This window comes from Scyliorhinus canicula, chromosome 18 (genome assembly GCF_902713615.1).
Source record: "Scyliorhinus canicula chromosome 18, sScyCan1.1, whole genome shotgun sequence".
NCBI lineage: Eukaryota > Metazoa > Chordata > Chondrichthyes > Carcharhiniformes > Scyliorhinidae > Scyliorhinus > Scyliorhinus canicula.
This window is the reverse complement of record NC_052163.1, coordinates 28,045,537-28,066,977: the sequence shown is the minus strand read 5'-3', so window position 1 is coordinate 28,066,977 and position 21,441 is coordinate 28,045,537. Positions and strand designations below refer to the sequence as shown.

Below are 21,441 nucleotides of genomic sequence, written 5' to 3'. Positions count from 1 at the left end.
TTTTCAGAGGTGGATTGCTGCATTCAAAGCAAGCAGCTGGATAATGATCTCTCTCTCTTCAAGCTAAAGAATGTCTCCAGATCACTGATGATTTCAAAGTAATACCTGTTTCTGTAGAGCATTTAAACCTGCTGTCTTTATTTTAAAAAGGATTTAACTTGTGGATGTTGTTTGGTAAGTTATTAAGGGTTATCTATAGAGTACTGTATCTTTTGGGGGGTGGTCAGGGTTGGTAGTTGATAAACTATTTACTGTGTGTTTATAAAATGTTAACTGGATTCATAGAATAAACATTGTTTTGTTTTAAACACACTTTAGATCTCTGTTGCATCACAGCTGTAAAGTGGGCCCTTGTGCTCCCCATAACCAAAATCTATTTAAAGTTGTGGATCAGGTGAACGCCATGATATACTTTGGTGTTCTCTAAACTCTGGACCTCTAATAGGGTTCGGCAGTTTTTTGACTGATGAAGGAGTCAAGGGTTATGGGAGCAAACAGGAAGGCAGAGTTGAGGCCAGAATCAGATCAGCCATGATCTTATCGAATGGCGAAGCAGGCTCAAAGGGCAAATGGCCTATTCCTAACTTCTGTGTTCTTATGAAGATCAATGGCAATAACCAGTGACCGTGAGTTAACATTATCGATGTATCGAGGAACCACCGCTGACAATGAGGTGGACAGAAGATACCATCTAACTACAAAGTTGATTTAAAAAGTGTTTATATTTATTTTTCATTTAAATATATTTTATTCCAAACTCAAACAAGGTTAGATTACAAAAAAAAAAAACACCCACAACCATAATAGTTATACACAGTTGCTAACATTTTTCCCCTCTCTACTACCCTCTCCCCCCCTCCCTCCAGCGACAATAGATAGAACATAGAACAGTACAGCACAGAACAGGCCCTTCGTCCCTCGATGTTGTGCCGAGCAATGATCACCCTACTCAAACCCACATATCCACCCTATACCCGTAACCCAACAATCCCCCCATTAACCTTACTTTTTAGGACACTACGGGCAATTTAGCCTGGCCAATCCACCTAATCCGCACATTTTTGGACTGTGGGAGGAAACCGGAGCACCCGGAGGAAACCCACGCACACACGGGGAGGACGTGCAGACTCCGCACAGACAGTGTCCCAGCTGGGAATCGAACCTGGGACCCTGGAGCTACCGTGTTGCCCTAGATCCTTGAACATGGATAGGAACAGACGCACCGTGCATAAATCCCTTCCTCCAACCCTCTTAGGGCGACCATGACCTTCTCCAGGCTCACAAATACGTGCAGGTCCCGCACCCACTCCGCCACTCTCAGTAGCGTTGTCAACCAGCAATTCAGCAAAACCCTTCGCCAAGTAATCAGGGGAGCAAAGGCCACCACATCGGCCCCTTCCCCTCCTGTGGCCCCAGCAGCTCCCAAACTCTAAAAATCGCCACCAAAGGGCACAGCGCGACTTTGAACCCCACTATCTCCGACAGAGCCTCGAACACAGCTTCCCTCTAACCCTCCAGTTTAGCACACCCCAGAACATAATGGTGTGGTTCGCTGGCCTCCGCCCACACCTCTCAGAGATCCTCTACCCTAGGGAAGAACCCACTCATCTGGGTCCATGTCATGTGCACCCTGTGCAGCGCTGTGAATTGAATGAAGCTCATGCTTGCACATGAGAAAGTCGAATTGACCTGACACAACACCTCAGCCCCGTATCCCCCCACCCCAGCTTGGTCCCCAACTCTTCATCCCACCCGCCCTTAATTCTTTCCACTAACGCCGTCTCTTTCCCAACCACCCACAAATGTCTCTGATCTCCCCCCACCACCTCCACCCACTCATTTGGACAGAACCGTTTTTCCAGTAGCGTACACTCCGGTATTTGGGGGAAAATGGACAGCTCCTTCTGCACATAATCCATCATCTGTAGATACCTGAACTCACTCCCCTTTGGTAATTCAAACTTCTCCTGAACAAAGAACAATACAGCAAGGGAACAGGTCCTTCGGCCTTCCAAGCCTATACCGGTGATGATACCACCCTTGACCAAAATCCTAAAGCACCGCCAGATCTGCAAACCGTTCTCCTAAAATTGGATCCCTCACCCACCCCTACCTCTGCCACCTGTCATACATCGCGTCCATCCGTTTAGGCACAAACCTATGATTCCTACACTGTACTGACGCCGTCTGCCTAAACGTAAAGTGCTTCTGCAACTGATTCCAGGGGCTGGATTCTCTGGTCGCCGACGCCGAAATCGTGTTCGGCGACCGGCTGCAGAATCCAAGTTTCCGAACAAATCGGGGGCAGCGCCGCTTTCGCGATGGTCTCACCCGTCGGAAGGGAAGGACTATTTCGCGGGCCGAGTCTGCGAGCTGCCGCTGCCATGTTGCAGGGGTGCGGCAGCTGCAGGCCGCTGCCATGCGCATGCGCAGCCACGGACCGGGCAATTCTCCAGGGTCTATCGGCTGAGAGAGCCAGGTGCTCTACTGCCTTCCTGCTAGCCCCCAGCAAAACGGGGAATGGGTGGCCGTTTTGCGCCAGTTTGTCTGGTGTAAAACGCCACCGTTTCCACATCGACGTGGGAACATAGCCCCAGAATCTGAGAATCCAGCCCCAGAATGTATTGATGACACCTCTGGGCTGTTACCATAGCCCTTAAATTGACCCCTTACAGGAGCCCTCCTCCACCCGCACTCAGTCAGACCCCGCCCCGCCCACCACTGTTTCTCCTTCTCTACATTAGCTTCTCAGTAATAGTGCAGCAATGTGGGAGCGCAAACCCCCTGGCCACTCGCCTCTTCCTCGTCAAAATGGCCCACTGACCCTCGGCGTCTTGCCTGCCCAAACAAACCCAGAGATCAAACGTCCCCCCCTACAAAACAAGGCCTTCGGCAGGGACTGAAAGATTAAAAAAGAGCCTGGGCAACATGTCATCTTCATGGTCTGCACCCTCTCTGCCAATGACAGCGGTAAGGCATCCCATCTCCTCAAATCCCCCTCAACCTCCGCCACCAGTGTTGTTAAGTCCCACCTGCTAATCGTTACCCAATCATGCGTGACCTGAATCCCAGATTCCGTAACCTAACCTCAGCAGCCCGATGGCAAAATCCCCAGATTCGTAGTCTTCCCCAGGTCATTCACTCTTTCCCACATTCAATTTGTACCCAGAAAGGGCCCCAAATTTTTCCAACAACTTTGTAATTCTTTCCATACTCTCCAACGGGTCTGCCACATGTAACAAAATGTTGTCGGCTTACAACCCCTATGCCTCCCTCACAATCCCCAGCCAATGCAAACAACAGTAGTGACAGAGGGCACCCCTGCCTGATTCCCCTGTGCAGCCTAAAGTACTTAAAATCCATCCCATTCATTTGCATACTTGCCATGGGGGAATATGTAAAGTAACCGTACCGATGCAACAAACACCTTCCGATAGCCAAACCTCCTCCAGGTCGTAAACAAATATTGGCACCCAACCCGATCAAAGATCTTCTCCGCGCCCATTGACACTATCATTTCCGGCTCCCTACTATCCAACGGGGTCATGACCACGTTCAGTAGCTAATGTTACTAATGTTGCTCGACAGCTGCCGCCCCTTGAAGAACCCCGTCTGATCCTCTGATACCACCTCCGGCGCATAATACACTCCTCCAGTCACCTTGCCAGCAAATTGGCCAGTATCTTTACGTCTGTATTTAGTAACAAATGGGTCTGGATGACCCACACTCAAGCAGATCCTTATCTTTCTTTACAATCAAAGAATTGGAGGCCTTTGCCAATGTGCCCGACAACTCCCCCCTCTCCAGTGCCTCATTAAACAAACTCAGTAGGTATGTGGCTCCTCCAATTCCTGCTGGGTCTGGTACCCCGTCACCATTCCACCCTGGGGGAGAATCCACCACCCCCCTTTCTCCTCACAATTTGTCATCAAAAATCACCCATCAAATGGGCAGAAAGTTCCAAAAGCCAAAACCTCCAATCTGTGTGCGACCGATCAAACTATGGCCACTACCGGAAGTCGGGTTTATACTTAGGCAGGTAAAGTGATTATGGACATTTACCCATCTGTGTAAAGATTAATGGCAACTCACTCCGACACGCTTGTGGGCTACCGCAGCTGCATGCCCAATTCAGAAATGGTACAATTCAGTAGCAGTGGTAAAATAATTTTTAATTTTAAATTTATCAACAACAAAGACAGTAAGCGTTCTTAATAACAAATTGCCGCATCACTTACTGTTCTCAGACACCTCCAACACATAGCGAATCAAGGGGCTGTTGCCATCGAATGCTTTTGCCCATGTCAGGGAGATAGATCTCTTTTCATTTGTACTCAGCTTGGCAGCCAGGTTCTCTGGGGCATGTGGAAGCTGCCTAGAACAAGAAAGCAAAGCACGAATAAACTAACCCAAAGTTTCCCACCATTTCTGTCTCTCCAGGTTTTCTCCTCGGGTAGCTCAGTTCAGTCTCTAAGCCATACTAAGCAAGAGCCCAATAGTATGGAGGACATATCTACTATGCTGCTTATATATTTCAACCATGGTTGCTGAATCTTGCACGAGGTTGTGTTCATGACCCTATCAAGCTGGATGAAAACTTTCCTGTCAACTTAAGTTCTATAAATGATGAATGGTGGCAAATAATGTTGGTGCGAACATTTCAACGTTGTTCTTGGTTGAACTTTTTACATATAAAGTGCAGCATGGAAACAGGCCATTCGGCCCAACTGGTGCATCACCCAAGCCTCTATCCACCCCTCTTTATCAAACCCTAACGTAACTTTCTATTCCTCATTCCCTTCATATGCTTATCTAGCTTCCACATAAAGACTTCTACGCTATTCACCTTAACTACTCTTTGTGGGACTGAATTTCCTGCATTCTCTTTTGGATTTATTTGCGATTATCTTATTTATGCTCCACCCATTTTGGTCACTCCAACAAGGAATAACAGCTTCTCCATTTCTACCCCATCAATCCCTTTCCAGATATTATAGACCTCTTTTAGGTTACCCCTCAGCCTTCTCTTTTAACAACATAGGATTAGGCCATTCATCCTGTTAAGCCTCTTCTGCTATTCAAATAGATCATGGCTGATCATTTATTTCCACTCCATTTTCCCCCAATATCCCCGTATCCCTTGATGTCATTGGTATCCAGAAATCTATCAATTTCTGTCTTGAATATGCTCAGTGATTGAGCTTCTGCAGCCCTCTGGGGGAGAGAATAGCAAAGATACACCATTCTCTAAGTGAATGAAACCCTCAGCTCTGTTTTAAATGGCCGGCCTCTTATTCTGAGACTGTCTCTCCTGGTTATAGACTCTTTTTGTAAGTTTCAATGAGGTCACCTTTCGTCCTTTGAAACTCTAGAGAATACAGACCCAGTTTTCTCAATCTTTCTTAAAACAATCCCGCCATCCCAGAGATTAATCTGTTGAAGTTTCATTGCACTCCCTTTATGGCAGTATATCTTTTCTTAGTTAAGGAGACGAACGCTGTGTACAACACTCCAGATGATGTCTCACCAAGGCACTATACAATTGCAGCAAGACATCTTTACTCTTGTACTCAAATGCCTTTGTGATGAAGGCCAACTTATTATTTACCTTCCTAATTGCTTGCTGCACCTGCATACTACCTTTCTAGAGACTCATGAACAAGGTCCCATTGGACACTGACACATCCCAATGCCTCACCATTTACAAAATACTGTGCCTTTCTGCTTTTTTCTACCATAGTGGATAACTTCACCCTTCTTTACATTATATTCCATCAATCCACTCACTTAAGTCTATCCAAATCCCCTTGGAGCCTCCTTACATCCTCATCACAACTTCCCACCTAGTTTTGAGTCATCAACAAATTTGGAAATATTGCACCTGGTCCTCACTCCCCAGATTGTAAACAGCTGTGGCCCAAGCACTGATCATTGCAGTACCCCACTAGTAACAGCCTGCCACCCTGAGAATGACCCATTTATTCCTATGCTCCATCTCCTGTCTTAACCAATTCTCAATCCATACCAGTACATTACCTCTAATCCCATGTGTTCTAAATGTGTTTACTAACGTCCTGTGTGGGACCTTTTCAAAGGCCTTCTGAAAATCCACCACATCCACTAGTTCTCCTTTACCCATGATACAGGAAACATCCTCAAAAAACCCCAACAGGTTTGTCAAGCATGATTTCTCTTTCATGAATCCATATTGACTCTGCCCAATCATATCATTATTTTCTAAGTGTCCAGTTCTCACATCCTTTATAATATGATTTTACAGTTTCCCTACTACTGACATCAAATTAACAGGTCCAGAGTTCCCTGTTTTCTTGATCCCTCCTTTCTTAAATAGTGGGATTACATTTATAATAATAATAATCTTTATTGTCACAAGTAGGCTTACATTAACACTGCAATGAAGTTATTGTGAAAAGCCCCTAGTCGCCACATTTGCCACTTTCCAGTCTGCAGGAATCTTTCCAGAATCCATAGAATTTTGAAAGATAATCACCAATGTACCCACTATCTCGACAACCACGTCCTTCAACACTCTGGGATCCAGCTCATCTGGTCCAGGGAATTTGTCAACCTTCAATCCAATTATTTTTTATGAGTGCTATCTCCTTATTCCAACTAATTTCTTCCAGTTGGTCTTTTCACAAGTCCCTTGGTTCTCTAGTACTTCTGGGAGACTTTATGTGTCTTCCTCTGTGAAGACAGACACAAAGTGACTGTTTAGTTTCTCCACCATTTCCATATTCTCCTGTCTCTGCCTGTAATGGACCCACATTTGCCTTGCTAATCTTTTCCCTTTCACAACCTAAAAAGGCTTTTCTAGACCACCTTTGTGTTTCTTCCTGGAGCAATATGTTGTGCAATCAAATGTTATTTGAAATCTAGTATTATGTAATGAGGCAGGGTTAATTATCATGAAACATCCAATGAGAACTATTCATCATATTATAGTTGAATTCCATGTTGAGTTTGAAAGCAACATCTTCTAATCACAAGCAAGAATCTTAAATTTAAACAAAATCAATGACATAGATACAAGGGTAGAATTGGTGAAGGTCGATTGGGTAAACAGAGTAAAGGGTATGGCTATAAATAAAGTGAGAAACATTTCGGAAAGAATGCAAAATATTCGGGGCAGCATGGTAGCACCATGGTTAGCACTGTTGCCTCATGGCTCCGAGGTCCAAGGGTCACTGTCCGTGTGGAGTTTACACATTCTCGCTGTGTCTGCATGGGTCTCATCTCCACAACCCAATGATGTGCAGGGTAGGTGGATTGGCCACACTAAATTGCCCGTTAATCGGAAAAAAATAATTGGATACTCTAAATTTATTTTAAAAAAAGAAAAGAAAAAGCAAAATCTTCAACAAAAGTACATTCTATTGAAAAACAAAAATGCAGCAAGAAATATCCATCTATGGTTTACTCAGAAATTAAGGAAAGCATTAAATTAGAAGGAGCTTAAAAGGTTGCAAAAGTCTGAAAATGGAAAGTGTTTTAGAAACCTGTAAAGAGCCATCAAACAGTTGCGTCTGATCCAGATTATCATATTTAAATGAGCTGTGAGGCTCATCTCAATATGCGCGATCGTGTTGAAGCCACAGGGCGGGATTCTCCCAGCCCCGTGCCGGAGAATCCCCGCAACTGCGCCCCGCAGCCCCGACGCTGGCACGCAATTCTCCTTGGAGTGGAGAATCGGCGCCAATGTGATTGGCACGACACCAGTTGCGGGCCGCTCTACGCGGCCTGGCCACCGATTCTCCGGCCCGGATGGGCCAAGCGGCTGCTCTAAAAAGGCAAAGTCCCGCCGGCGCCGTCCACACCTGCTCGCAGCCGGCGGGAACTCTGCGCGCAGGGTCGGGGGGCGGCCTGTGGGGAGGTGGTGGGGGATGAGGGCTCCGACCCCAGGGGGTGCCTCCGATGGGGCCTGGCCCGCGATTGGAGCCCACCGATCGGCGGACCGGGCTCTTGCTCCCCGGGCCTATTTTCTTACGCGCCGGCCTCTGAACTCCCGCGCCATGTTGCGCCGGGCCTGGCACATTGAGGGAGGCCTCCGTGCATGTGCGGGTTGGCGCGGCGCACAGTGCGCGCCGGAATGGGAGGCTGGAGCGCCGTGCTGGCCCCCTATCGGGGTCAGAATCGGTACTCCCAACGGCCCGTTCACGCCGTCGTGTTGCCTGGACGCTCTGCCGCCGAATGGGTGAATCTCGCCCACAGTCTCCCAGTCCCGGGAGTCACTGACCATACTGGCGAGGCCTCACTCAGAAAACGATTAGTACTGTTCTCCACAAACGGGGACCAAGCATGGTGGCTGCTCCTTGGGTCTTGGAGGCCATTGGAGCCCTTCGGTTGGTCGGGGACAGGGCAGGGCACCCAGGCACACTGGCAGTGCCAACCAGGGTGCCAGGTTAGAACTGACAGGGTCTCAGTTCCCCACTGCAAAAATAAATTATTTCTAAGTGTGGGATTGACTGGGGAAAAACTCTCAAGCACCAAAAAAATGACTAAGTGTGGGTGACTACCGATCTGTATCTCACTCAGAAAGCTGTCGGGAATCACCCCACCAAACCTGCCCAAAATGACACTTAGGGCGGGATTCTCTGGCCGCGCCCGCCTGGCGACCGGAAATCCCGCCCAAGGTGAATGGAACTTGACATGGTCTGCGTTCCGCCCATGGCGATTCTGCGGCGGGCGGGGTGCAAGAATCCAGCCCATAGTCATTTTTTGGGTGAATTGTGCCCTTAGTGTACCTAGATTTTCAAAAGACATTCAATAACGTGCCACACAAAATGTTAATAGGCAAGCAACATAAAGGGTCATGGAGTTGGTGATATTACATTAGTATGGATAGAGGATTGGTTAATGGACAGGCAGCAATGAATAGGTATTAATGGGGCATTCTCCAGTTGACAGGCTGTGGTAGTGCATGCTACAAAGATCAGTGTGCTGGGTCTCAGCTGTTTACAATCTCTGTTAATAACTTAGACAAAGAGATCGAGAAATGTGTCTAAGATTTCTGACAATGCAAAGATAGGTGGAAATGTAAGTTATGAGTGGGGCACAGAGAGGCTGCAAAGAGATATAGACATGTTGGATGGGATTCTCCGATCGGCCAACCACGTGTCCCGTGACAGCCAACCCTTGCCGGCAGTGGGATTCTCCGTTCCCGCCACCTGCCAATGGGATTTCCCATTGTAGCCATGCCTTGCCAGTGGGAAATCCACCGGCGTGGGTGCGCTGCTGATGCAACGGAGAATCCCGCACATTAAGTGAGTGGGCAACAAGATGACAGATTCTGTATAATATGGGGGAAGTGTGAGGTTATTTACTTCTGCGTCAGAATAGCGTATTTGTTACAAGGTGTGAAACTGTACGTTTTGTCTTCAGGGACACTTGGGTGCGATCGTTCAAGGAGCTGAAAGTTAGCATGCAGGCACAACAATCAATTCGGAGTGCAAATGGCACGTTGGCCATTGGTTCAAGCCAATTGGAGTACAAGAGTTAAAGAAACCTTGTTGGAATTGTACAGGACTTTGGTAAGACCAAACCTGGAATATCGTGGGCAATCTTGGTTTCCAAACGTAAGGAAGGATAGACTTGCATTGGAAGCAGTACAGTGGAGGTTCACTAAATTGGTCACTGAGATGAGAGAGTTGTCCTATGATGAGAGGCTAAGTAAACTGGGTCTCTGTTCTGGAGTTTAGAAGAATGAGATATGATCTCATTTAAACACATAAAGAGTTTGAAGAGGCTTGGCAGGGTAGACTCTGAGAAGTTGTTTCGGCTGTCTCGGGAATGTAGAACGTGGGGGAACAGTCTCGGGGTATGGCGCTGATCATTTTGGACTAAAATGAGAAGAAATTTCTTCACTCAACCGGTTGTAAATCTTTGGGATGCTGTTTAGCACACTGGGCTAAATCGCTGGCTTTGAAAGCAGAACAAGCAGGCCAGCAGCACGGTTCGATTCCCGTAACAGCCTCCCTGAACAGGCGCTGGAATGTGGCGACTTGGGACTTTTCACAGTAACTTCATTTGAAGCCTACTCGTGACAATGAGCGATTTTAGGGGCTGGTTTAGCTCACTCAGCTAAATCGCTGGCTTTTAAAGCAGACCAAGCAGGCCAGCAGCACGGTTCGATTCCCGTACCAGCCTCCCCGAACAGGCGCCAGAATGTGGCGACTAAGGGCTTTTCACAGTAACTTCATTGAAGCCTACTCGTAACAATAAGTGATTTTCATTTTTTTCATTTCCCAGGAGGTTCTGTAAGCTTCTGTAAGACTATATTTAAGGCTGGGATAGAAAAATGTTTTGGCCTTTCGGGGAATCAAAGGTCATGGTGAGCAAGCAGAAAAGTGGACGTGAAGCTCCTGATCAGCTCAAAGATTGTATTGATTGGTGAAGCAGATTTCATACACCGTAGAGTCAACTCCTACTATCTCTTTTGTTGTTTTCCTATCTCACAGGAACTTTAAAATCCATACTGACCAATCTTTGTGATATTTTTGGTTCCCACTTGATTTCATTGTCCATCTCGCCACTGAAGCAAAACTAACTGGTTCACAGTTCCCTGGATTTTTTAAATATAATAAGTAAATTAACTGCCTGCCTGAGTTATTCCCCATCCTAATTCATTTTTATATGCACCTAACATTACCATTATTACATTTCTACTAACCTCTTTAAATATTTTTTATACTTTCAACAGTTCTATCAGAACAATGTAACAAAGCCACCACTTGAGGGGTTGCTTTGGTGCCTCTTAGGGCAGTGACATAGAACATACAGTGCAGAAGGAGGCCATTTGGCCCATAGTGTCTGCACAGACCCACTTAAGCCCTGACTTCCACCCTATCCCCGCAACCCAATAACCCCTCCTAACCCAAGGGCAATTTATTATGGCAAATCCATCTAACCTGCACGTCTTTGGACTGTGGGAGAAAACCAGAGCACCCGGAGGAAACCCACGCAGACACGGGGAGAACGTGCAGACTCCGCACAGACAGTGACCCAGCAGGGAATCGAACCTGGGACCCTGGTGCTGTGAAGCCACAGTGCTATCCACTTGTGCTACACTGCTGCCCTGATGCAGGGTAATTTAGGCTATAGCGCTGCTCCAGGCAATTTTTGGTGTAGGAATATAATAGCATGAATGTGGCTTTCAAGTGCTTTCAGATCATGTAATTAAATTCCTCACTTACCTGACTCTAACTTGAGCATTGCGAGAATCATTCCCTCCTACTGATAGCACTTTGCAAGTGTATAATCCAATATCTCCTGACCAGGTCTGAGAGATGTACAACGTCCCTGCTTCATCAAGTCGCATACGTGGGATGGCATCCACATCAATCACAGCCCCATTCTTCTGCCACACATGTCTGCATAAGAAGGGCAGAGAATGCCACAGTGCTAAATATCACAGGATTAACACATTTTAATACTGATACTTGTTTCCAATAGCAAACACCAACCGGAAGCTCAACAGGTCCGATTGTTGATTTTTGTTTTGGTTAACTGAGGGAACAGAACTGAGTAAGTGGCAGGGCTGGGCATTTCCTCCTTCAAACTCCAGATAAGCTTGAAAGTCAATGCTCCAATGGATTGCCTGGTTCTCACTGAAGCACCAACTGTACGAAACCTACAGTCTGGTGAGTTGAGTCACAAACTCACTACACAGCTCTTTGCAGAACCTGAGATTGGGCCTGCAAATTTATTAGAGGACCCTGGACTTGACAATCATTTGCACTGAGTCAATGGAATGGATTAGATCACAACTGATAATAGACCTTTAGATAGTATTTTTGTGCAATTTACATCCTTGTTGATCAACGCTTCATGTCTCTTGGCCTTGCAACATAGGATACCAAGCAGCTGAAGACCAATTGAAAAGTCTTTTAATACTGTTTTAAAATCCTTTTCCCTCCCACTGCAATTATTTTCCCAAGTGCTGTATAATGAATGAGAACCAAGCAGGCTCAAGCTTCAATATGTTTATGATCTCAAGGGCAGAGGCAGGAAAATCTCCATCCCCATCGTCCGCCACTGAATCCACCTAATTGACAGTCATGCGAGTCCAACCCCACTAATGTTCTCCTTGTGGCTCAGTGTCATTGCCTAATCAATCACAGCCCAGATGCCATCAGCCACTCTGACTTGGCAGTTCCCATAAGTAGCCCTTTTTCAACTCAGAACTTGCCCCCGAAAGGGAACCCTTGGAGTTTCCAGCAAAATTGAACACTGTACGAGGAGAGTAAACCACCCATCAGGCTTATCACAGCTGCGCGGAAAATTGCTCCACCCTTCTGAGCCCCACGTCATGTTATGTAATCGATGAACCTCAGAAAGTGAAGAGTGAATCCTGCTGAAAGATGACTTTCATTCACCATTGGATCCCCAAAACTGACAGATGTAAATAACCATAAGGAGCAATGGAAAGATATAACCTTTCTGCCTGGCTATCCAGAATTGTAGGCAAATTGAATTTAGTTCCAATGCTCACCACTGTGCAGCCTCTGAGAAATAAACACGGATCCCACTGGATCCATTATTAACTACAGGAATGACTGAGGACGGGTCAAGGACTGTCACCAATGGTTCTTCAGAAATCTGACTGGAAACCATACCTGATTACAACATTGGGATCATGGGTCACGCCGCAGGTTAGGACTGCCATGGTTCCTTTGATTACACTTTGTTCCTGTGGGGGGTTTGTGATACGTGTGCGAGCTGGAAAGCAAGTTATAAAAATTAAAATTTAATATTATTTCGATTCCTATTAACATATTGGTCTCCAGTTACCTTTTATTCAAATTGACCCCGAAGGCCTTTCTTCTAAAAAGAAATAACAACCTCCGCTGACTGCAGGACAGACTGGTTAAGTAGCAAGACTGAAAATTTATGATTGAGGTGGGGAGGCACCGCAGGAATTTAGAGTTGAATCCAATTGCACTGGAATTATATCTTATTGGTGGATGATCCTTTAAACTTTACTCAACTACGTTGTGTGATGATGTTCTGTTCTGCCTGCTCCTCCTCCCCAGCAATGAGGATAGGAACATGCGGACACAGAAACATAGGACTTAGGAGCAGGACTAGGCCATTCAGCCTACTGAACTTGCTCTGCCATTCAATAAGATCATGGTGGATCTAGTTATGGTCTTAACTCCACCTATCTGTATGCTCCCCATAACCCCTGACTCCATTGTCTATTAGAAATGTATCTAACTCGACCTTGAGTAAATTCAATGGGTGAGAATCTCTGGCCTCCTCGCGGAATGTTTCTTGGTTGCCCGCTGTTCTTCGGATGAGCTTTTCCATTGAATCCATCCCATGTTGCCGGGAAACCTGCGGCGGGGGTGCACCATTGGTGGGACCTGAAGATCCCACTGCGTGAACAGACGGAGGATCTAGTCCAATGATTCCAAAGATATATCTAGGGGGTTTTGCGATGGGTTCCCCAGATTTCCAAGGATACTTTCTTGTTCGCACCTTCCTTGAGGCTCAACAGAGACCTGTTGTGAACCTGGAAAAGAACCCAAGCCTTTGGTAGAGAAAGGATCTTGGGAAGCATTTGTTACATCCTGAAAGACACCCATTTGCTTCCGTGGCAGCACATTTGAAGAGGAGGAGCTTCGCCAGGTGACTTTGTCATCAGAGAGGCACAGTACAATTCCAGCAGCAAAATTGATGCAGATGTCAATAATGTGCTCGAGATACAATGGATCTATCTTGGCAATGATTTGGAGTGGGGCTAGGGCAGTTGCGGCATCTGCTCCTCGGAATATATACTGGTTGAGTGGACGCTCCAGCAGAACACATATTACACTTCACCTCCCCAGAAGCAGCTGAATTTTGTACGTGTCAAAGGCACAACACTTGGCATTTTCAGAAAACACCAAGTCCAAGAGGAACAATTGAATATGGAACCTGAGTGTTGCAGTGCTCACAAAACATCAGTAGAGGGCACTCTGACATAGATTGTTCACTTGTTTTAAACATCACTGCATTTACATTATAACATAGTATCCTAGTAAATAAAAACTCATGGAATTGGGATAGCTGTCTCCAAACTTACTGAGTCCACAAGTGTCAACATTCCTATAGTTTTGTTCTCTTTAATTTTCCTTCAATTTCTTTGAAAAATTGCTCTATTTTAATGAAACCGGCAATTTTCTGGTCATCAGAAAAATATATGAAAACCTCAAGAGAGAGGTTCAGAGTTGTTTTTTTAAATAAATTTAGAGTACCCAATTAATTTTTTCCAATTAAGGGGCAATTTAGCATGGCCAATCCACCTAGCCTGCACATCTTTGGGTTGTGGGGGTGAAACCCACGCAAACACAGGGAGAATGTGCAAACTCCACACGGACAGTGACCCAGAGCCGGGATTGAACCTGGGACCTCGGCGCCGTGAGGGTGTGCCACTATGCTGCCCCCCAGAGTTGTTTTTTACATGGAACCTCTATTGTTGGCAAAACTGAATATGCATGGCTTGAGGCAACTTTGTGACAAAAGGTCAGTAATTGCTTGGGAGGTGGGAGAAAAAGAGTGGAAATAAAGGAAGCACACTCTGGAATGTAACAAGTTGATCTCTACTGAGCCCTCAGTTTTTTCCACTATATATATTCATGACTTAAAAACTGATTTGTCTACCGAAGTGTGCATTTGACACTAAGTTAGACAGCACAGCAAATTGTGCGAATGGAATCAGAAAGTTACAAAAAGAAGTAGAGAGACTAAGTGAGCGAACAATAATAATTTAATAATAATATACTAATAATATTTATTGCCACAAGTAGGCTTACATTAACACTGCAATAAAGTTACTGTGAAAAGCCCCTAGTTGCCACATTCCGGCGCCTGTTCAGGTACACGAAGGGAGAATTCAGAATGACAGCACATCTTTCGGGACTTGTGGGAGGAAACCAGAGCGCCCGGAGGAAACCCACGCGGACACGGGGAGAACGTGCAGACTCCGCACAGACAGTGACCCAAGCCAGGAATCGAACCTGGGCCCCTGGCGCTGTGAAGCAACAGTGCTAACCATTGTACTACTGTGCCGCCATACTGAGTGAATTCAATGAGGAGAAATGTGAGGTCTTCACTTTGGATCTGAGGAAGGAAAAAGGGAATGCTTTCCTCCTGGTGAGAGACCGAAGACTGCAGAAGAGCAAAGGAATTTATTCGTTGCTGTGTGCCAATTATTAAAAGTTTGTGAATAGGTACAAGAGGTAATCAAAGAACTAATGTTCTCTCAAGGGAATTTCTAAGTGTTTGAAATTCAGCTGCACAGATCCCTTGGTTAGATCCCATCTGGAAAACTGTATTTAGTTTTGGGCACTGTACCTTTGGGAGGATATAGTGACGTCTGGGTGGGGGAAAGCTGTCAGGGTGAAGTGCAGATTCACCATAATGATACAAAGGTTTAGAAGGCTTCATTATTATACTGTGGTTGAAATTTGAAATTCACTTCATTCAAAGGGTGTGGATTCTGGATTATTCATGGTAATTTTCAAGACTGTTTTTTTTGATAAGGGTGTCAGGGATATGAACAAAATTGGGTAAATTAACACAAGGAACAGATCCGCCTTGATCGGATTAAATGTATGAAGAGGCACCCATTCATATGTTCTAGTGTTTGCACTTCTCTGGTTTCAGCAAACAGAAGCTAACCTTTATACTGGAGTGCTGTAAAATATCACAGTTCAAAACATGGTCCTCTGAATAGAACACAGCCCCTCTATTTATACTAAACTACTGACCACAATCACTTCATGCACTGAGTGACGTTAGTATATCCAAGTCTGTATAGTGACAGGATAACAGATTATCTGCATATGCGGCTGTACAGTGTGCTGAAACAGACGATGAATACAGGTAAGGTTAACCCATTCTAACTGATTCATCTAAAATAAACCTACACAGCATCACAGTTTACAATTGTTGCTTAATGATTCCAAGAGTTTAGTCTTCCCAGCTGCAAGTCCACCCACATGCAGGCCAGAGATGGAAGGGGAACCTTGGCATTGTTTGCCTGCCACCTGCCTTCAGCATCTCAATTGGCCCATGGGTAGGTGGGCTGCCTGGCACCTCCACTGCTATGCATATAACTGGCATGGTGAACAGGGGTGGGGATGAGCGAACATGCAGAGAGGACAGCGCCCATGGCGTTGTGCCCAAACTTATGTCCCCTATCCATCTGTCAGCCTGTCCCTGGGGAAACGTAAAACCCAACCCAATATTTGGATTAAAACTTTGTTCCACTCTAAGTATTGTTTCTTTCACAGTCAGCTGTTGATAATGAAATACAGCAGCCAGTTCTGATAACTGTGTGTGCCAAGATGCAGGCGTGTATCATGGGCTTCAGAATAAACATCAACATTGCAGTACATCTGAGTCTGTTTTGTGATGAGACAAAGCAAAGTGATAAACGTTAATCAAAGATGCAAAGTAAAACACACAATGACTAAGCACCTTTCAATTCATTACGGGCGTATTTATTGTTCAGATTGGCTCTCCATGCTATTTTAACCTTGCATACACAAAATAGACTGATTCCAGAATAGAAATTGCTCCAGCTCAAATGTCACAGAGGGCCTGTCCTGCAAAATAGCATAATATTGCTTTGTCACTTCCTGTTGTTTTGATAATTAAAATAATCTTTATTGTCACAAGTAGGCTGACATTTACACTGCAGTGAATTTACTGTGAAAAGCCCCTACTCGCTAGCAGCATTCTGATGCTGTTCGGGTACACAGAGGGAGAATTTAGAATGCCTAAATTACCTAACAGCATGTCTTTCGGGACTTGTGGGAGGACACTCCGGAGCACCCGGACGAAACCCATGCAGACACTGGAAGAATATGTGGACTCCGCACAGTGACCCAAGTCGGGAATCGAACCTGGGATCCTGGAGCTGCGAAGCAACAGTGCTAACCACTGTGCTACCGTGCCGCCTATGTAGCTACCACAACTGTGGCTCTAGTGTTTTGGGCTGAAGATTCAGGGTAAGGACAAAGCTATGCCTAAATCATGGACTTCTATTGTTCTCAACCAATGTCCAAGCTGCCTCCATTTTCTGATTTAATATGCTGCATTCGTAGTAAGAAGGTACTTCAATTTGCCAAGCAACCTCATCGCTTACCCCAAACAATGAGATCTCCAGAAGACTCGTCTACTCCTCGAGAATTGGTGGCTAGGCATGTGTAGCTCCCAGCATCTGAGATGTGGGAAGGACTGATTAGAAGGCTGCCAGATTCCAGCAGTGTAAAGCGAGGTAATTGGACAGACCCACTCGCCAGCACTTTCTCTCCTGTTTCAAAAACAGAATTGAAATGAAGGAATTATTAGATATTGGTTGCAGTCCACACTACAATACCACAGTCAATGTGCAATTAAACTATCAACTGAACATGCTCACTGCTCTACAAGCCGCCACCCCCAGGATATGAAAACACGGTATTGCCGCCTCGATAAATGAAAATAATTGGACAATCGATTATGGCAGGAACCATGGCTGCTTTTCTTCAACCAGTATCCGAAGATGTTGTTGACCCAGAGATGGGTTTCTGACCTCATATTGATGCCATCACTAAGCCTATCCATTTCCAACTCTGTAACATCAGCTGACATTGCCCATTTTTCAGATAATATACTGCTAAAACTGCCCTCATCGTTGCCTTTGTTACCTCAACTATTCCAATGCACTCCTGGCTCATTTCCCGCATGCTACCCTCTGTTAATTTGAAGTCATCCAGAACTCTGCGTAACTCACTAAGTCCCATTCCCACCACTGACCTACACTAGATCCTGGTCAAGCAATGTTTTAAATTTAAAGTTCTCGTCCTGTTTATAAATCCCTTCATGGCCTCATCCCTCCCTATCTCTGTAATCTCCTCCAACCTCACAACATTCAGAGATATCTGTGCTCCTCAAATTCTGATCTCTTGGTCACTCCCAACTTAAATTGGCAGCCATGCCTTCAGTCACCTGGAGCCCATGCTCTCAAATACCCATCCTATACCTCTCCACCTTTCTACCTTGCTTTCCTCCTTTATAAGCTCCTTGACTAAGCTTTTGATCATCAGATCTCAAGTCTCCTTATGTGGCTTTGTGTCAGACCTTATCATATAATGTGAAGCCTTTTGGGATGCTTATTGCTTAAAGGGTGCTAGATAAATATAAGTTGTTGTTGCTTGTAAAGAAATAGAGCTGGGGGTGGTGTGAAGGAGGCCCAAAACTGTGGGAGTGAGATTTGGTTGAAAGCCCAGAAATCCATTAGCATCATGAAACGCGTGTGCTCCAGAAGTAAAGTGTTTGATTGACACCTTTAGCTGTCTCATCAATGCTGTAAATGTCAAAATGTTTATTTGCACAGGGTAAAAGACTTTTAAGTGCTTGCACTTTCAGCCATTGAAACTTTAAAGGCTCTGGATGCTTGGCATCTTTATTAGCTTGTTGTATGGTTCGTGCTTTTAATGAATAAATTACTTTTTTTTTTTAAAGTTACTTTTACGCATCCTACTGTCACTATAGGGTTTATTTGTTCTATACAGTGTGTGGGGATGAATGGGCATGGGAATGGCACAGCCTGACATTGGGTGCATGGGAAGTCATAGGGATTGTTTGCTGGCCATAAGGGGTTCCAGTGGCTGTTTATGGGGCATGGGAAGGGCTTCTCAAACTTAGTCTGCAGGAAACCTTTTAAAAACTATGGATCACAACACCTCTAAGGGCTCTGGCCTAACTTCATGAACATTACAGAGGACTAGGATGTGCCTGTCCCTGCAATGGAGCTGGCCAGGTCTGGAGTTAAAGGTGTGGGCTCACGACCTGAATCAACCCAGACCTTTAAAAGTGGAATGGAGTTCCGGCCGCCATTTATCAAGGGCTCCCAAGTCATCCTAACCTGGTGAAAACCTAACCCTAACCCTAAGCCGCCATTTGGAGAGAGGATTGCTTGGGTACCTCCAACTAGATGCCACCTGTGGCCAAAGAAAAAGTCTGCCATCAGCGGCACTTGTGTTTGGTCCATCATTTGGGTCTGGCCACAAGAATCCTCAGTCGTAAGTTCATCTGTAACAGCCAGGAGCATCTTTTCTCCCCCTGTATAACATAGAGGAGGACCCTACCAAACTGACAAATTTACAAACGTACGGAATGCGTACGTGGTCATGTTCCTGAGCTCTGAGCAATGGGCCATGGCCAATCCCGGCATCCATCATCAGGCGACGGAGAATTTGTGATTTGACGTATGCAATGGTGAAATGTGGAAGAAAGCAGTACAGAAAAGCTGGAGTTAGCAGGCTGGAAGAAATGAAACCGTCGTGAAATGTGCTGCATTCAACAGCAATAAATGTTAACACTTGCCTCTCTGCCAGGTAATTGCTGGCCGTGGTGCCCCCGACGTTTCACAAGAAAGGATGACTGATAGCCCGTCAATCACTGTACTGTCTAATGGACCCTTCGTGATATTGGGAGGAATGCCTGTAACAACCATGACAGAAAAATTAAGATTGTTCTCACATTAATTACTGGTGATGTTGTTTCCAAATATATTTCATGATAGCATTTAACTTTATTTGTGGTAATCTGATGTTAATTTTAACTGATATATCCTGTATATTATCCAATGACCAATAACGGAACAAATTTGATTATACACAACACACAGGATTGAATATCCATGATCCCATCCTTCAATTGTAACTATATGGTTACCAAATGTCCCAGATTTCCAGGTTGCATCCTGGAATAGGGCATGAATCTTCAGCGCCTGCCTCCCACTCCATGGCATCATCTATTACATATTCAGTGCCATACTGACGGAATCAAAGTTCTTCTCTTCTCTCATTTCCCTTTTGTGAATCTCTCCTTGGTCTTTAGTTTCCCTTCTTCCGTCTCCATGGTTTCCCTTATTTGTCTGCTCATGGGTGGCCTTCTGATTCTCAGAATTTCTTGCACCAACAGCTGGTAATGTGAACCATGAGTAAATGGCAGATGAAACCAGTGTTGTCAAATCAAGGAAATACAATTACATTTGCAGACCCCCTTGATTAAATGGCACATGGTCAGGTGTCAAGTGATCCACTGAAACGTGATCAAATCTCCAACCGAAATTGGCAACCCTACCTACGCTACCATGCTTAAATTTCTAGAGTTGTGCCACTTGCAGAAAAGAGGCGCTCACAAATGTCAAAATCAGTGCATTTTGGGTGCCTGCTGAGAGAGAAGCAGCAAATCAACTTCTGGAGCATTTTAGACCACAACTCCAGCCTGGAACACTTCAACGGACTCCACTTAAACTGACTTACCACCAGGATCTAAAGCTAACTGCAGATTGACAATGACAAAGAGGAATGAGATGGTGTCTAAAGGGGCAATGACCTACAAACAGTGAATTTATATGCAAACAGGGAATTGAAAATCTACCCTACTATGCTTTGTTGGTTTTCACATACACGGTGACTCATAGCTTTTGCATAATTGGTTTGAAATCATTTAAAACATTACGGCAAAAGCACATTTTTATTACAATTTTCTTAAAGTTGAATACGACCGTGTTTCTGACTTCAGCCAGTCTTCTGCAGGCTCCCTTGGTCTGCACAACTTCCAACCCCCTCTATATAGACTGATCTTCAAAACAACGGCATCCATTAGCCTGGTGCCTCCTGTCTGCCGTCGATTGTTGTCTGAATCTCCTGCCTGGTGAATTTTAATTGGCTACAGATGGAATGATCACTGGGGAGGTCCCACCACCCACCGATACAGCTGCATGACCCGCAGTGCAGGAATGTCCACTCATTTGTTTTTAAGTGAGATTCACCCCATAGTTCACGGTATTCATGAAGGACGCAGGTGCTCCGATAGCCATACCAACCATTAGTCCCCCCCCCCAAAATTCTTCTGAAGTTGAAATCAAATTTAAAAGTTTGAAATTTAGTTTTGTACAATTGGCACATCACTCATCAATTCACGAACCTGAAATAAGATAGAGGGTAAAAGAGTGGAAATTAGCAGAATAGCTTAAACGATCATTTACTTACTGGTAACAGCAAGATAGGTGAAAGTTTGCACTTCACCAGCATCATTTCTAGCAAAGCACTGGAACATGCCAGTGTCATCAGGCATCAGTCCATTGATCTGCAAGCTGCCATTGGATAGCACATTGTATCTGGGAACATTTAACCTTCTGATCAGTGTTGCATCTTTATACCAATACATCACTGGTAATGGAACACCTGCAATCACATACATAAAGCGATGCAATCTTTAATAAACATGTGATGCTAGAATAAAGTATTTCAATGAAACAGGCTTAGTATGCATTTTTGGTATCCTTTCATGAGCACCATGATCTCTTCTCTGTGAGGGTGTCAATAAATAAAGTACAGAGCAGCCATCAAATCCAACAAGACTTTTGACAGAAT

The 21,441-nt window shown here is 45.1% G+C and overlaps 1 protein-coding gene across 7 annotated transcripts in view; it reads right to left on the bottom strand.

The window, feature by feature from the left end:
• sdk2b (sidekick cell adhesion molecule 2b) overlaps nucleotides 1-21,441 on the bottom strand; it is a 1,143,109-nt gene that overhangs the window by 332,551 nt on the left and 789,117 nt on the right. For all 7 annotated transcript variants that reach the window (XR_005458034.1, XM_038777821.1, XM_038777823.1 and 4 more), the window contains 6 exons: nucleotides 21,058-21,252; nucleotides 19,382-19,498; nucleotides 17,157-17,324; nucleotides 12,637-12,739; nucleotides 11,215-11,391; nucleotides 4,240-4,376 (listed from right to left, as the gene is read on the bottom strand). Coding sequence is in view for 6 of the 7 variants with exons in the window: in XM_038777821.1 (XP_038633749.1) it covers nucleotides 4,240-4,376; nucleotides 11,215-11,391; nucleotides 12,637-12,739; nucleotides 17,157-17,324; nucleotides 19,382-19,498; nucleotides 21,058-21,252 (897 nt within the window). In the remaining variant the exon portion in view is untranslated. The remainder of the gene's footprint in view (nucleotides 1-4,239; nucleotides 4,377-11,214; nucleotides 11,392-12,636; nucleotides 12,740-17,156; nucleotides 17,325-19,381; nucleotides 19,499-21,057; nucleotides 21,253-21,441) is intronic.